This window comes from Aspergillus stella-maris (assembly GCF_047715825.1).
Source record: "Aspergillus stella-maris strain CBS 113639 unplaced genomic scaffold BDV14scaffold_38, whole genome shotgun sequence".
NCBI lineage: Eukaryota > Fungi > Ascomycota > Eurotiomycetes > Eurotiales > Aspergillaceae > Aspergillus > Aspergillus stella-maris.
Window position 1 is genome coordinate 29,221 of NW_027396832.1, and position 16,359 is coordinate 45,579.

The 16,359-nt window shown below is 50.8% G+C and overlaps 7 protein-coding genes across 7 annotated transcripts; 4 read left to right on the top strand and 3 right to left on the bottom strand.

Moving 5' to 3' along the window:
• Nucleotides 1-355: 355 nt before the first annotated feature.
• On the top strand, nucleotides 356-1,895 carry BDV14DRAFT_201463 (uncharacterized protein; the record flags this gene model as incomplete). The annotated part of the gene is made up of 2 exons (XM_073773761.1): nucleotides 356-508; nucleotides 1,518-1,895. 2 exons carry the CDS (start codon nucleotides 356-358, stop codon nucleotides 1,893-1,895), a joined length of 531 nt encoding a protein of 176 aa, XP_073626700.1.
• Nucleotides 1,896-2,414: 519 nt separating this feature from the next.
• Nucleotides 2,415-3,492, bottom strand: BDV14DRAFT_201464 (NADP-dependent oxidoreductase domain-containing protein; the record flags this gene model as incomplete). Its single annotated transcript, XM_073773762.1, has 3 exons — nucleotides 2,415-2,444; nucleotides 2,519-3,297; nucleotides 3,348-3,492. The coding sequence occupies 3 exons, from the start codon at nucleotides 3,490-3,492 to the stop codon at nucleotides 2,415-2,417; spliced, it is 954 nt and encodes a 317-aa protein (XP_073626701.1).
• A 927-nt stretch (nucleotides 3,493-4,419) lies between these two features.
• BDV14DRAFT_190669 (heme-dependent oxidative N-demethylase family protein) lies at nucleotides 4,420-5,440 on the bottom strand (the record flags this gene model as incomplete). Its single annotated transcript, XM_073771363.1, has 3 exons — nucleotides 4,420-4,861; nucleotides 4,912-5,034; nucleotides 5,088-5,440. 3 exons carry the CDS (start codon nucleotides 5,438-5,440, stop codon nucleotides 4,420-4,422), a joined length of 918 nt encoding a protein of 305 aa, XP_073626702.1.
• Nucleotides 5,441-6,896: 1,456 nt separating this feature from the next.
• BDV14DRAFT_190670 (amino acid transporter) lies at nucleotides 6,897-8,937 on the top strand (the record flags this gene model as incomplete). Its single annotated transcript, XM_073771364.1, has 9 exons — nucleotides 6,897-7,069; nucleotides 7,118-7,277; nucleotides 7,334-7,556; nucleotides 7,618-7,825; nucleotides 7,881-7,961; nucleotides 8,021-8,205; nucleotides 8,275-8,333; nucleotides 8,406-8,570; nucleotides 8,632-8,937. 9 exons carry the CDS (start codon nucleotides 6,897-6,899, stop codon nucleotides 8,935-8,937), a joined length of 1,560 nt encoding a protein of 519 aa, XP_073626703.1.
• A 435-nt stretch (nucleotides 8,938-9,372) lies between these two features.
• Nucleotides 9,373-10,962, top strand: BDV14DRAFT_201467 (Zn(II)2Cys6 transcription factor; the record flags this gene model as incomplete). Its single annotated transcript, XM_073773763.1, has 1 exon — nucleotides 9,373-10,962. The coding sequence occupies one exon, from the start codon at nucleotides 9,373-9,375 to the stop codon at nucleotides 10,960-10,962; it is 1,590 nt and encodes a 529-aa protein (XP_073626704.1).
• Nucleotides 10,963-11,350: 388 nt separating this feature from the next.
• On the top strand, nucleotides 11,351-13,744 carry BDV14DRAFT_209678 (copper amine oxidase; the record flags this gene model as incomplete). Its single annotated transcript, XM_073775700.1, has 6 exons — nucleotides 11,351-11,566; nucleotides 11,642-12,536; nucleotides 12,624-13,238; nucleotides 13,305-13,428; nucleotides 13,502-13,607; nucleotides 13,715-13,744. 6 exons carry the CDS (start codon nucleotides 11,351-11,353, stop codon nucleotides 13,742-13,744), a joined length of 1,986 nt encoding a protein of 661 aa, XP_073626705.1.
• A 251-nt stretch (nucleotides 13,745-13,995) lies between these two features.
• On the bottom strand, nucleotides 13,996-16,179 carry BDV14DRAFT_201469 (uncharacterized protein; the record flags this gene model as incomplete). Its single annotated transcript, XM_073773764.1, has 3 exons — nucleotides 13,996-14,016; nucleotides 14,119-15,482; nucleotides 16,143-16,179. The coding sequence occupies 3 exons, from the start codon at nucleotides 16,177-16,179 to the stop codon at nucleotides 13,996-13,998; spliced, it is 1,422 nt and encodes a 473-aa protein (XP_073626706.1).
• Between the last annotated feature and the right edge of the window lie 180 nt (nucleotides 16,180-16,359).

Here is a 16,359-nt window from a genome sequence, read left to right on the forward strand (position 1 = left end):
ACTTCACTAACTGGACTCGAAAGCTGCCTGGATATCTGGAACTAACTTAGGGACGCCGCCAGTCAGCATAAAGGCCTGAGAGGCCCGCGCTCAGAACCTTTGCGAGTTCGAGGCTTTGGCTACTCCTTTGTTCTCTAGGCACATCACTTCCCAGACACTACCATTGGCCGACTGCTTCAAATCAACGTCCTATAACCAAGGACTAGGCCCTGCTAGATTGATGAACACCAATTTTCTATCTTCCAACTTTTGCGTCTCATCGGGGTTTCAGCGAGCAAGATGATCCTTCGTCCCTCATATAGCGGCTCCATCGCTCCCTGGACTGTTTGATGTAGTTCCATTCTCTACACTCAAAATGTCTGACAGCGATGATCAATCGGGCAAGCTTCAAGCTGTTGTGGCATCGTTCCTGGCATTAACTAACATCACCATGATCTTGCGATGTTATGCGCGTGGATTCGTTGTGAAAGCTTCTGGTTGGGATGACGGACTTATGATCATCGCCAATGTAAGTGCAGCCTTCAACTTCCAACAAAATAACTTCCGACAGAATAAACTGTCACTCCCTAATGCTCCAGACTGTCCCAGGTTTTCTATGTGCTATTTACTGCCTTGTTTCTGAATAGGAGCCGCGAGAGCTTCGGTCGCAGAGCTACGTCGCTGACCGAAGATCAAATAGTTTCATCATTCCAGGTATGTCCGAGCAGAATCCAACAATTCCCGCGGCCTTCCTGGCCAGGATCAAATGATTGGATCCAGTTGACCGACAGAAGCATTTATACCTGATTGAACCCCCGTATACCTTTACTCTCACATTCTGCAAAATCTCCGGGTGCTTGTTCCTGAGGAGAATTACCGTCAAGCTACTCCACATTCGACTGTTGTATGCCTGGCTTATTATCCTTGTTCTTTTTGGCATGATTTTCCCTATAGTCACATTGACTCAGTGCAAGCCAGTTTCATACTTCTGGGAGCGAATGGCGCCGAGGAAGAAAGCCAATGGAACTTGCATGGACGCATTACAAACTCAGATAGGACTCTGGGCAGCAGCAGCTATTATGATCGTTACAGATCTATGTGTTGGCTTGATATTACCCGTCATGATTATACACAAGCTGTAGATGCCAAAGGCGAGCAAGATTGCAGCAAAGGGAGTTATGGGTGTTGCATCTGTGTACAGACCTTTATCCATGACTTGAATGCAGCGGAGAGAGATTCGTCGCTAACGGATTGCAATTTTGCGACTGTTACTATCGTCCGTCTTCCGTTTCAGAAGATGCTTGATGAAAGCGACTTTAGTTGTGCGTTAGCTTGTCTACCTACCATACCTACTTAACCAGTCCACATCAAGCCACCGCCTCATTGATTGTTATAGCAACATCCACTAACTAACCACTGGTCGCCCCCAAAACCAAACAGACAACAGCGCGACCCTAGGCATCTTCGGCCATCTTGAATGCAGCTTCGCCATAATAGCAGCCAATCTAGCAACCCTCGGCCCCCTGCTACATAAATAGCTAGGCGTGCTATTTAGTCGCGAAAACACCCCAGGTCGCTCATCGCCACGGGCCATAATTCGATCCTTCCGGCGCCCAGACCGTCTGCGGGGTACTCACGACCTCTCATACCCGTTATTGACGTTCGATGAGACCATCGCGAGCAGACTCCGGCCGGATAAGCTCTCCATCACCGTGACGCAGGTTACGACGCAGCATTGCTCGGATGTTGGTCTTGGCGCCGGTGAGGCGAATACGAGTGCGGAACAGTTTACTCCGGAGCCTCAATACGATGGATTAGGGTGCAGCGGCGAGCTGGTGCCGGGGATATATCGCTCAACTGAGTTGTCTCAGACGTTGGATGCTGAGTCTACGGCTGTGACAGGGCAGAGGGCATAGTGAACTTGTATTGATGAACTTAAGATGGTCGAGGTAGCAGGTGTCCTTTATGTGTATAATGCTGTGCGAAGGGGACAGCTGGAACTTAATCGTCTCAGCGGTTTTCACGGATTTTTAGGTAGGATACCAGGTTAGATGTTTGGACTCAGTATCTTGTCATATGTCCTGTTCTGCAGAATATGATATCCATTGCCATAAAACGTCATAGCTATTAAAGATATATATATCAGGAAATACTTTACCACTTATACCATGATACAGCGAGATACGTTCCGCACCGTCTCTTAGTCACATATCACATAAAGATGGATGGGAAATCTACCCCAAAGATAAACCTATGGTAAACCACTCAACAGAGACGGAAATCCAGATGGATAGTATTGATACGACTTTAGACTGTTGCTTTATGTATACAAAGGATCCATCGCAATGGCGGTTGAGAGCGCCCCCATGGGCAGTGTGCGTCACCAAAGCGATATCTTCTAAGCACCATAATATTTATGCCCTGTGGCAAGCTGCTCAGAAGAAGATGGGGTGCGGCTCGCCAAACTAGATAGAGTTATGTCAGTCAGTAACTATAGACATTTCAAGCATCTCGTAGGTATTCAAGGTATCAAACTCACCTTCATAGGATCATTAAACCGCAACCCCTTATCCAACCCACTAATACTCTTAATCTCCTCCTCCTCCAGCTCAAAGTCCGTAACCTTCAGATTCTGCGCAAGTCGGCCAGGGTTACTGCTCTTCGGGATAACAGCCACACCCCGTTGCGTCGCCCAGCGCAGCAATACCTGCGCGGGAGTCCGGCCATGCTTCTCCGCAATCCCAGTAACAACAGGGTGCTCCAGCAAAAGCGGCGCAGACAGCGCATCCTCCGCCTCGAGCTCGACGTACGACGAGGGTCCAAAGGAAGAGTACGCCGTAACAACCAGTCCCTGAGACTGCGCATACTTGACGAGCGTCTCCTGCGTCAAGTAGGGATGACGCTCGATCTGCAACGTCGCGGGCTTAACCCGGGCATATTTCAGGAGATCCAGAATAAGCCCGCCATTGAAGTTACTGATCCCAATTGCCTTCGCAAGCCCCTCATCCACAAGTCTCTCCATAGCCTTCCAGGTCTCCTGCACACTCGCGCGACCAGGCGGGAACTCAGGCCCGTCGGGAGGGGGATACTGAACAGCCGGATCAATGTACTCAAGCGACACAGGGAAATGCATAATGAAGAGATCGAAGTAGTCGATTTTCCAGTCTGCCAGCTGCCGCTTTGTAATGGGGGCTACTTTGTCGCCGTCGTGGAAGTTGTTCCAGAGCTTGGAGACGATGAAGAGGTCGCTTCTTTTTACGAGGCCGTCGGCTATGGCGCGCGCGACGCCTTCGCCGCATTCGGCTTCGTTTTCGTAGACTGAACGCCTTAGTATATTACATCCATAGAAAGTGATGGCGGTGACTTACTGCAAGCACCATCAAGCAAACGGTACCCCGCCTTAATAGCGTTGTAGACCTGGTCGGCGCAAGTGGGACGGGGGACTTTCCAGAGCCCGAAGCCGACGATGGGCATTTGGGCGCCGTTGTTGAGGGTGACGGTGGGAGCAGCCATTGCTGGTGATATTGCTGGTGTGATGCTTTGAATTGTAGACTCTGAATTCTGTTCTGTTCTGCTGATGGGGAGCAATATTAACAATGAGCGGAGCGAGTTCTTTATACCCAGTGGTCTCTTGGAGTTGACCTCAGGATGCCCTTTGGAGATACCATTCTCATCTTCTGCGGAACCGAATCATTGTAAGCACTGAGGGGGTACTGCAGCGCGAAACGCCCTCATCGCGAGGCACATGTCTAGATGTCTGGTAGGCGCAATGCGAGATGCGAGACGCGCGGTGCGCAGAGAGTAAAAGATCCAAAGGCGGGGTGCGGCAAGATGACAGACATTGCGATAAGGCTCGTGATAGAATACGTAGTGTCTGAACCAGAGCTCGGACCTTGGTTCTGTCGATAGAGAAGTGTAGAGCCGGTGGATGTATCTGGCGCTGCTTGAGGCTGTCGGATCGCGCGTGACGCGCGCTTCGGAGGTGGGGGTTGGGTTGCCCTAACTCTTGACGCTCGATCTACATTCTCCACCGCGGCTTACTCCAAGAATCCCTTATCTCTATCAGCGGCATTAGAATAGAGTCCGGTAATACAGAGACTCGAAAGGATGACAAAGGATGTTGTCTTGGGTTGCAGCGACGGCAATGTCCATGATAGGGGTTGTCTTTGGAGCAGTAGCGAGACCCGAGGACTGGAATGTCTGGAACAGGATTGAGAACGATCCATGGCTTGGAGTCAAAGATCGAGCAACCTTTTTCTCGTCAGGATTATCACTCAAGCAGCTTTGCGCTCTGTCCACTATGGGAAATCGTTAATCGTCGCATGGCAATTTCGGCAGATATCGCACTTTGAAATTACTTTCGGTAGAAGCAAATTTGCAACATAGATGAATATTCAATTCTAAAATCTACCAAGATGAATAATAGGAGAACTGTCATGATCAAAATCCAGCAGGACAAGTCTTCTCACTCAACCTCTCCTCCTTCACACCACCACCAGCCCCATCAGCCTGAATACAAGGATCATTCTTTCCCAGCACCTCCCTACAAAACTCTTCAGAGACATCGCCCCAAAGATGATGACACTTATACTCAGCGATATCCTTCGGGAAACTCCTAACATGATCCCACAAAGCCTCGAGCTGTTCCGGCTCTTTTCTCAACTCCGTCAAGGGCGTAAGATATGTTCGTACTGTAAAGATGTTTGCCTGGGAACGAGGTAGACGCTGCAGAGATTGCAGCTCGGTACGGATATGAACCTGCTCGTAGGATGTACATTTCGGTTGTCTGTCAAATGGGACAACGTGGAATATTCCTCCGACGGGCTGGATAAAAAGGTTGTTGCGCTGGATGGCTTTGTCGGGGCGGAGATTGAGGAAGAACCTGTCGTAGAGTAAGATACAAGTTATCGATAATGGTATGAGAGTTCTTACCGCTCCATGGATCTCTGTAGTTTTTCTTTCCACATGGGTACATCATCGTGGATCTGGTGAAGGGGCCACCCGATGCGTTGTTGAACGCGCCAGCCAGATGGACAGCCCAGGAAGACGCCGCGCCTGTTGAGTGTCAGTGACAACGCCCAAAGGAGTCACACGGAGGTAGAACTTACATATAGTATAGATCCCGAAGACCCTTCTTTAACACATAAACATCATCATGAACCAACAACCCAACAACAGCAAGCGGATGCAACTCAAATGGTTCCCTGATGCGATACTTCTCGTTCAAGTGATCGATATAAACATACTCGGCATCAGCGCGAAACATATCCGGAAACCTCGTTGTAACATAGTCGACGATCGTCTCGAGCAGCTCAAGGACCGCGTCGTCGATCCCGTCAAGGTAGTCCACGTAGAGCTCTGGATTTGGGCCGCGAACCATGGCGACTTTGGCTGCATGCTCGGAGTCGAAGAGTTTGTCGTAATTTAGCCAATTGTTGATGTCCATTTTGCGCAGAGCCATGGTCATCTGGAATTTCCCGGGCTTCCAGTAGCGCGGCCAGTCGGGCTCGACATTGTCAGGTAGACCGCGGATGGGCTTGATGGCGTTGAAGTTGAGGGCTTCTCGTGCGGTAAGTGTGTTTGTCTCTGTTTTTTTGTTAAAGTATTGGGCCAAGGATTTGTTTTGAGGGACCACGTATCTCATCACAAGCCCTACTGCTATGAGGAGCAGGCATGGGATGAGCGAGATTCGAGGTTCGATGGAAAGTGTCTCGAGCATATTGGGTCCGTTAAGGAATTAAAACAAATGGCAAAAAGGAGATGCACTAGAAGAATGATAAAATTGTGGTGACTATAGTAAATATAATCCTCTGGAGTGCACTCGGGGTGTTTGTCGAGGCAGGCACATTTGATACAGAATAGGCAATGATAGCACAACCCCCCTTCGTGAGAACATCCCATTGCCGGCTCTAGAGACTCTAGACATAACGCGAGACGCGCGAGACGCACTGTATCAGCAAGATAACCTCCGACAAGAATAGATGACACTTTCAGGATGATCCTACCTTATCATTGTTGTCTTGCTGACGGAGGCCAACCCCTCTCCCGATCAAATTGCTAAGACCAGTCCACCAATGCTGACTTCATGGATGGAGTGATGGAGTTACTACCGTAAATCGGAGATCCGCATTCCTGATACATGAGGTAAAGGTTTCTTTGGACACCCCGCGTTTCCAACAGTGATATGGGGCTAGAAACCTGTCTCATCATTGACTTATCGGTTAGTATGATTTGCCAAAGCAAGAATAGAACAGGTGGTGCCTTTTATACTAACCCAATCAGCTATGGACAGCATTGCTAGCTCGCGATTCCAAGCCTTTGACGTTCTTTCTGGGGGATTCGGGCTTGGTGGCCACACAGCAACGGTGTTGTAACAGAACCCTTGGGAGATACGCAGGTCTAGTAGGTGCCCTCTGCAAGGGCTTCCCGGTGCAAAGTATGGATGTCATCGATCCTGACCTAGAATTACCTCAACCTTTTGCTTTTACAGGCTATCGACCAGTGCAGCACGACTACAATGGATATCCTGGTGACATTTTCCCTCAGGCCTCGAGGTCTGATTTTGCCGGCTGACAGAAAGGGCTAGTTGAGCCGACTTGAAAAAGTACTTGAGTTTCACTCTGGGGTTATCAATTGATTGTCGCCATATCTTCATATCAGTGCTGTGATGCAATGGCTTGTTTTCGTTATACCGTTACAGTTGGCAGGACAGGGTGTCTCAATGCCCACGAGTTCCTATCTCCGCATTCTAACCCTTATCATCATCCTGCCGAAGCTGGAAAGTACGTCGAAGAAAGCATAAAAGGCTTGTCAACTCCACTCAAACGGTGTGATGTGAGACAGCTTCCCCTCTATACAGAACATTATTCATAACACTACCTAGTCTACCTCGAATAGCTCTTGCAACATCTTTCAATATGCCACTCCTTTACTATAGAAAGCCTCCAGATGACACCTCCAAAGTCGCGACTGTTCACCCACAAGGTGAAGGAGTCCGGCAAGACGATCTGGCATCAGTTCATGAAGGCCTTATCGAACAGCACATTCCAGAATCATTCTCACCAATTGCAGCGCTTGGTCTTGCCTTCAGGTATGAGGGTCAACCTCCTGCCTTAGTTCATTACTGACTCTTTGCCAGCATCACTGGATCGTGGGTCGGGTACTTGAGTTGTTTTGGTCAGAACATCAGTTACGCCGGTCCACAGAACGTGGTACTGGGACTGGTAGTGGCAACATTTGTACAATGGAGCATTACATTGGGTCTATCAGAGATTGCCTCAGCATTTCCGACTAGCGGGGTAAGTCTGGATCTACCTTAGGCTTGGAATCTTGGTGCTGAATGTTTATTTTTCAGGGTCAATACCATGCCACATATCTTCTAGCAACCGATCGCTATCGTCGACCCCTCTCCTACCTGTGCGGATGGTTTGCCATGCTTGGATGGTGGATCATCACCTGCTCAGGGCTGGTGCTCGCTTCGACGTCAATCCTAGGTCTCGCCGCATTCTGCTTTCCAGACCTGGTCGTCATTTCTTGGAGGACGTACCTCGTCTACCTAGCTGTCATGATTGTGACTGGTATGATTGACAAATCTTTGCTAGGGCGACAAGTCCTCCGCTAACTACGCCTGCTTTTCAGCAAGTCCACTATTCATCAAGAGCCGAATGGTACCCTGGGTAACGCAAGGCTGTCTATATGTATCAGTTCTTGGTTTCACAGTAAGCTTTGTGCTTGTCCTGGGGAAGCATCAGCACTTTCAGCCGGGATCGTATTCGCTAGATGCTTCAGCCGGCTCAAGCGGCTGGCCACATGCCTTTGCCTGGATTCTGGGCGCTGTCAATGCGATGTGAGCTCTACAAAATATGTTCTGGGCCGGACAAGCTCTAACACAGTTCTAATAGGTATGCATACGTGGGAACCGACGCGGCCACTCACATCGCCGAAGAAATGCGTGACCCTGGTCGTCGCATCCCTCAGATCATGTTAGTCGTTCCGAACGCTCCTGCCTCTTATCGTGGATGTTCTCTAATCTATAGTCCAGGAACCTAACGATGCTCATTGGAGTTATTTCGGCACTTCCTTTGTTTATTGCCATGATGTATACAATCACTGATCCTGAGCGCGTGGCATCTGCACAGCTTCCGGCCTTGGAAGCTTTCTATCAGGCAACTGGAAGTAAAGCCGTGGCGTGTGTAATCCAAGTATGGGTAACGACGGTATACGTTGGTGAGTTGTACCATGCCAGCGACATGTCCTGCACAATTCCTGCTGACTATAATCTTTTCTCCAACGCAGCGAGTATAACCTCTCAGTGGGTAACGTCTGGCCGAATGGCTTGGGCTTTTGCGCGCGATGTACGTTTCCCGGTTACCCAGACAGGCCAAATATTAACTTTATAACTCATGGCTAACCTATTTAAAATCTAGAACGGCCTGCCTTGGTCCAATGTGCTTTCCCGACTCGATGAGCGCACACAGTCGCCTCTCAATGCCACTTGCCTCTCCCTTGCCTTTGCTACGATTTACGGGCTGCTCTACCTCGCCTCAACGAACGCCTTCAACTCCATTATAACTTCCGCAATTTTATACCTAGTACGTGTCCTTACTCGAACCTAGTTTACAGAGTCTAAAGCTAACATTTCATGCCTTTTAGAACATAAGCTACACAATCCCGCAGGCAATTCTGCTCATACGCGGGCGCTCGACGCTTCCACCGCGTACTCTGAAACTTGGGATTGTAATCGGGACGTTTTGCAATGCGTTCTCGGTGGTGGCTGTATCAGCCCTGGTGGTTCTCTATAGCTTCCCGACCACTTTACCGACCACTGTCGCGCCCATGAATTACTCGAGTGTTGTGCTTGTGGGTTTGTTCTTACTGATAGTGGCAATCTGGAAGGGGATAGGACATCGTTTCGAAGGGCCCAAGGAAGAGCTACAGCGGTTGCGCTTTCTTCATTGAATGCAATCGCCTTCGACAGAGGAAACGGCGACGCTACAGTACAAAGTGCTGGTAATTGCTCCTTTGCGCAAGCATGTGCTACATGGAGGAGAAGGCTTCAAAGTACCGCTTTGCTTATTCAACGCGCACAGTGTATCTATCTTTCTCTTTGCTTTCATTTATCATCATGTCTTATCGAACCGGGTGCTTTCCTAGGTATCACGGCAGTAGCTCTTGATTAGACAAGAAGATTGGAGTTGCTGTTTATCATGTTTATCCCGATAGGTAGTGCAACAAGCTGGTTGGTCAGTGGCAGCATCTTATCTCGACTAGAGGCTTAGGGCTGCATCCTTCTGATCTTCCCCCCGCTTGTCTCCAATTCATACCCCGAACCCCTCATCTCTCTGCTTGAGCTCTGTTATCTCGGTGTCACTCGCCACTTAGAATACTGAAATCATGCCATACGACTACACCGTCCAGCCGCCGCCTACTGCCCGGGGCCTTCGCAGCAGGACCGGCTGTCTGACGTGCCGCCGTCGACGCAAGAAATGCGACGAGAACAGACCGCGATGTCATAACTGCGTACGTAACAACCTCTGTTGCGAAGGATACCAAAGTCAACAGAGATGGTCTCCTGGACGTAGCCAGCGCCGGCGCCAGGCTTCACCGGGGGCGCATTCAGAACCAAGCGCATCGCCCTCCTGCTCGTCTCCGTCCATCTCGATTGGATCACCAGAGCAACTGCAGCCGGAGATCCCTACGGGCGCCGGAACACAGTTGGCCTTACGCTCTACCTCATTGCCGTCTCTGATCCCCGGCGTACAAACACCTATCGAGCGCCAACTCTTCCACCACTTTACGGCCATTTTCATGCCTACTCTAGCTCTTGATACGACGAGTTCCTCAAAGAATGCGCTCGCAGCAGCAATAATAATACCTCTAGCCGTTGCAGATGGGGGGGTTCTGGATCTGGCTCTCAGTGTCTCAGCGTCGCATCTCCTTCGTCGACTACCCTCCGATTACAGCACAATCGACCCAAGCACATATCGGGATATCACACAGACAGCTTGGAGGCGGTTAAGCAATGGCACCCGCTTCCATTACAACAGCATTCAAAAACTGAGCGGAGAGAGTGATGCGAGCCAGAATTCTCAGATATCCACGGCCCTCATTACGGCAATTGCTCGAACTATGCTTCTCTGCCAACATGATACCTGCTTGGGTGGCTTTGACGGCACCTGGAAGATCCATCTTACCGCTGCGCGCAAGCTTCTGAGTCTTCTCCAGGAAACTCGCGCGAATCAAGTTGAAAAGTACGAACACAGAGCATTAATTGACTGGGTCAAGTACCACGATCTTCTTGCAAGAGTAACTGATCCAAACATGGATCCAGAGACTAAGCTCCAAGACCCAGCCACTGGGTCAGAAGATTCAAGCGCGCGCGACACCCAAGTAACACTCATCGGCCCACAAGACGGCCTATTTTCCATCCTCCGCCAGATTCTGAATCTGCATCACTGCGTGCGGGCCCTCGCACGCTCAGGGTCAAGTCCCGAGCCAGACGACCTAGGCCCTTGCTTTGACGTACTGCAAGAAGGCCTCAGAATCAGTGCTGAGCTCGAAGCCTGGTCATTCGACTACCCATTCGAGCAGCAGCGTATAGTCGGCGAGTGTTACCGCTGGGCATGCTTTATCCTCCTCCACGCAACAGTATATAGCTCCAGTGTAAATGACCCAACCATCCAATCTGCCCTCGCCGGCGGGCTTACCTTTCTCGAACGTCTCGATGGGACCGCAAATGCGCAGACTTGTGCACTATATCCGATGTTTGTCTTTGGGATGTCGGCTGTAACGGAACATGATCAGGATCTGGTAAGGCGGAAATTGGACCAATATCATCAGTGGGCTGGACTCGGTAATATCGAGGAGACAAAAAAGCTTCTGGAGCAGTGGTGGGAGAGGAACAGGGACGGTACATTCTGTGTATCGTGGTGGTCATGGGAGGATTGGGCTGCGGCAAAAGGCCTACAGCCTATGATTGCTTGATGCTCAATATGACTCGGCTCTTATGTATATCTAGTGGCACAATCGTATGATTATCGTCCTAAGCTAGAATGAGCCTAGATCGGCTTCGTCCCTATCGAGGAGCCCAGAGCTTCAGTATCAGCGTCGACAGCATCTACTTTTGATAGTCCAATGCCAGACCCACAGGCGGCGTCCCGGGCATATCGCGCGTGGCGCTGGACTCTCATTCGTCATGGAGAAGTATACCCCCCTTACCTAAGGTCTCCAACTCGCGATAGCACCTTCCTTACGCAGATCGGTATATTGTAGACAAAGATTGCCCTATATAACCAGCGGGCAGCGTTAGGTTGCCTTCCCAAGCTAACAAACCCCCTCTCTATTCACCCGTCACTCTTGTCTTACCGTCAACATGCACCCCCTCAACGACCTAACCCCCAGCGAGATCCACGCTGCGCGGGCCCTCGTACAGTCCCTGCACAAATCCGAGGAACTCATCTTCAAGGCAATTACATTCGATGAACCTCCCAAGGATGCAATGGTCGCGTTCCTCGTGGCCTCCATGAACGGGGAGACTCCCGTCCCGCCACCTCGGACAGCCTACTGTGTTTACTACGTCAAGACTACAGTATGGCCCTTCACACCCTCCAGCTGTTCTATCTTCCAGCCAGGAAGAAAAAAGCTAATTAATATGAACTCGCAGAACACCCTCATGACAACCTGGGCAAACCTCACAACAAACACAATCGCCCACTCAGCCCCCGCAGACCCAGCCTTCCACGGCAACGTCGACTTCGACGAAGTAAGCCACGTCGAAGACATCGTAATGGCGGACCCAGCGGTCCAAAAGCGCATCGCAAAGTTACGACTCCCGCCTCATCTCGATGTTATGCCTGAGGCGTGGGGATACGGCTCGGACGGCGGGCTGAGTGATCGAGAGAGGTTGTACCAGGTCTACATGTTTGTGACTGAGAAGGGCAAGCCAGACTCGAACCACTATGCGCGGCCGCTGTCGTTCTCGCCTGTTTTCGACCCGGTCGGCATGAAGGTTCTTAGGATTGAGGAGTTGCCTACTGGCGTGGATGACCAGCGTGCCCTGGATGGCGAGGAAAAGCCCTACCTTGATCTCGGTGCTAACGAATATACACCCGAGTCGCAGTCCCTTCGGACAGACTTGAAGCCGTATACTGTTGTCCAGCCCCAGGGGGCGTCGTTCACAATTGACTCCGACCGCGTTCTGCGCTGGCAGAAATGGCATGTTCGCGTTGGGTTCAATTACCGGGAGGGCGTGGTCCTTCGGGACATTCGATACGATAATGTCCCGCTGTTTTACCGGATGAGTTTGTCTGAGATGACTGTTCCCTATGCAGACCCGCGGGCTCCCTACTTTAGGAAGCAAGCGTTTGATCTTGGTGATGTTGGCGCGGGTCTTGTTGCGAACGATCTGAAGCTTGGATGCGATTGTCTTGGTGCGATTGCGTATCTCGATGGCGTTGTTACTGATCGCAAGGGGAACCCGGTAATCAAGCATAATGCTGTCTGCGTTCACGAGCAGGATAATGGAATTGGGTGGAAGCATACTAACTATCGGACTGGACGTGCGTTCTCCATCCCGTTCCCTCCTACCCAAACTGAATCCCTATATTGAGGCAAATTGTGTGCTAACCCTACCTTTATACAAACAGGCGCCTGCGTCGTCCGCAACCGCGAACTCGTAATCCAAACAATCCTCACCGTCTCAAACTACGAATACATCCTTGCTTTCAAATTCAACCAAGCAGGCCAAATCGATTACGAGGTGCGCGCGACCGGAATCCTCTCTACCTGCGCAATCGACCCGAACCCAGAAACCTCCGTCCCCTTCGGCACAGTCGTGCACCCCGGCGTCCTGGCAACACACCACCAGCTTATCCTCTCCCTGCGCCTCGACCCAGCGCTAGGAGGGTACGAGTCCGGAAACCAACTAGCGTACACAGAGACATTCCCCGTCCCGCATAACCACGAATCCTCCAACCCGCACGGGAACGCATATACCTCGCGCTCAACGGTTGTTCCTGTTTCGAGCGGGTTGGATCTCGACACGGTTACGGGGCGGACATTCAGTATTCAGAACCCGAATATCAGGAATAGTGTTAATGGGTTACCGGCCGCGTATAAGATCCATTCGCCGCCGCTGCAGAAGATGCTAGCCGCCGAGACGAGCGTGCATTTTCGCCGCGCGGAGTTCGCGGACCATGAGGTTTATGTTACGAAGTATAAAGAGGATGAGTTGTTTTCTGGTGGGAAGTTTACGAATCAGAGTACGTATTCTCCGTTCCTATTCATTTAATCTGTGGAGGTACAAGGGCTGATATATATGTGATTAGGCCAAGGTGGCCACGGGATAAAATCCTGGGTTGCGCGGAAGGATAGCGTTGTTGATGAAGATATTGTTGTCTGGGTGCAGTTCGGGATTAATCATGTTCCTAGGATTGAGGATTTCCCTGTTATGTGAGTGTCCACCTACCTAACCTAACAGTCCTGTCTATTCAGGGCGTCAATGCTAACGAGGTGTGCAATCTAGGCCCGTTGAGATCCTCTCTGTCTCTCTAAAACCCGTCAATCTCTTCACCAAGAATCCGGCCATTGATGTCCCGCCTTCGACGCAGGAGGTTAATCGGTCTGTCAAGGTTGGTGCAGATGGGAAGGGGGAGTGTTGTCAGGCCGGTGCGTCTACTAGGGAAAGTAACTTGTAACCCTTGATAGAAGTTGTTCATATTGCTTGTACGTGGGATAGCTACGCATGTTGCAGATTGGGAACTTCTGAGCACAACTGGAGACACAGCCTCTAAATACAATTTGAAGACGAAAATGGAAGGCTTAGGCCCTCGTGGCAGCCGCAGAGTCCCGCCAGATTCTCTACATGTGATTGCCTCCGACAACATCTACTCCCCATTCTTATAGACTAATTGTAATGCCCCATTGTCAAGCTAGGGATCCCTAAAACTGGAGGGGAGACAGTATCATTGCGGTGCAAATGTCACGAATGACAAACCTCCCATCGCTCGCTACAAGAATTCAGTCTTCGGCGAGATTGTTCTAGGGCGCGTTGCCAGTTAGCCAGTGCTCACCAAGATATCTCAGGTACCTAGCCAGGCTAATCATAGAGACTTTGAAAAAGAAAGGAATCGAGCAACTTACCTCAATCGACAAAGCCCCAAGTCCATGCCGCTCCGCAACACCCTCCCAAGCCCTCTTCGTCTCATCCAAAAGCGGAAACATCGTCGTCCCCTCCCAAATAGCGCGCCGCTTAATCCGACTATACCGAAACGCATGCCTCGCCTCGTGTTCCAAAATCTCATGCTCAAGCGTGCTATGTTCGCCTACTTGAGGCGCGGCCACAAGTTCCATCTTGCGTAGTAGCGGCATGTTCTGCGCTGCGTGCGCCGCGGCAATGTATAGCTCGTTCAGGACGGGCGAGGGGTGCGTGCGGTAGTCGTCTGGGAATTCATCTTGCGGGGCGTCGTTCATGGGAGGGCGCATGTAGATGGTGTCGCGGTCGCGCTGGAATTCGTAGTCTGGGACGCGCGGGTCGCGGGTGAAGAGCCAGGTTCCAGAGGGGGTTGCGGCGGCGTAGTTGGTTAGGTGGAAGGAGGTGAGGGTTGGCCAGTGTGGTGGTTCCTCTTCTTTTTCACGCTCTTCTTCTGTGACGTTGCTGGTGCTTTGCACTTGTTTCTGCGGCCAGAAAAGTTCTGGGCCGATCATTGCGTCTTCTATGGAGATTCTGCGCAGTCGTTGGCTTAGGTTGCGGAGGGTGATGCAGAGGGCGTCTCTGCCTGGTAAGGAGCGCTTGAAGGGTGGGTAGTCTCCGTCTGCGGGCGCGGCTCCGGGGTACTTGAGGGTGAGGATTTGAAGGGAGGCAGGCCACATGTGTAGGCTGAGCGCGAAATCGTTCTTTAGTCGGTCCCGGAGGGTGGCATCTTTTCTTTCATTGTCGGATAGGTGAGGAATCAAGTAATGCAGCCTGGAGAGTCGTGAGATAAGCTTTGACGCTGACACCGGCTCAATATGCCTGTGCATGTCCCAAAGCTGCAACCTGGATATTACAGGGACAAGCGGAATGTCTTCTGCTGGTACAAGAAGTTTCAGGTAAGACGCCATGTATCGCCAATGCAGAATGTCTGTTCCTTGCAATTTCATACCGGTCTGTTGTCTTGAGCTGGGCCGTGCATCCTGAGTCCAGTCGCTAGGAGATATACTGCGGATCAGGACCGGGATCTTGAGTTCCTCGGGCCATGAGCTGAGAATGTCGAAGAAGGTACAGATGGTATTGGTGAAAGCTTCGTTGTTTCGGCCTTGATCCTCGCTGCTCTCGACTTCAATGCGCTGGGCGACAGTGTATTCAGGCAATGTCACTTCGAGCTCGAGATTGCGGACATGAGAGCAGCGCTCTGCCGTGACGAATTTGCGAAGTTCATCGAGGAGGGCAGTGGTGAGTTTGAGGGTTGAAAAGGTTCGTTTCTCAATTAGTGTCCGCCACTGGCGGTTGATAGACGCATATGAAGCTAGGTGCTCGTTCTCGATGTAAGAGAGAATAATGTTGAAAAATTTCAGGCGGAAAAGTGGGTGAACTCATAATGGTGCAGGAACAGCTATGGAAGTGAGGGGGACTACCCGGTGGAATGAGCTACATAGGCAGCAAGTGCGACTAGCCAAATAGAAGGACGGGGGTATGTACCGAAGTAGATGGGTATACCAAGAACTGGACAGAAACAAGGTCCGTAGCTTAAAGAAGAAGAGGTACTGTCCTAAATGTAGAACGGGAGAACTGTTAATGAAGCAGTGGATGGGCTCAGCAACACACAGTCACGTGATGTTCTATTCCGGGGAAATGAGATGATGGAACTTAATAAGAAAGTGATAGGTAGCATTGCCAGATGATCGGCTAATTCTTAAACTCAGGCAGCACTCAAGAAAAGTTGATGAAGTTATTTTAACTACGCCGCAAGTGTGTTCTACAGTTCTACTTCAATGGCCTTGCCGTACCCCAATACAGTATGCGGTCCTACTCCATAGACTGGAAAAAAGCGTGGGCTCAGCGAGCACCTAGTGTGGTGGAGAGATCGCTTTGACCGTTTGATCAACCAGAACAGGGATTGGGGACTTCATCAGAAGTATTCTTTCAAGCAAAGTCTGTATCATGCGTCAAGGAGCTGTGGGGGCACCACCGACGCGAAAGTCGACGTTGCCATTGAGGGCCATCTGGAAGCTCGACTGGACTATGGGCTCTCCCTTATCGGAACCCTACGCGACTTTGACTTCAGCGAATCGTACGCTTACTTCCACTTTTACGGGCTCGAAGTCAACACAACGCTCAGCCTCGATGCCAATGCGGGGTTTCAATACCAGTCCCAGGTCCTACAGCTTCTCGATAAGTTCGAC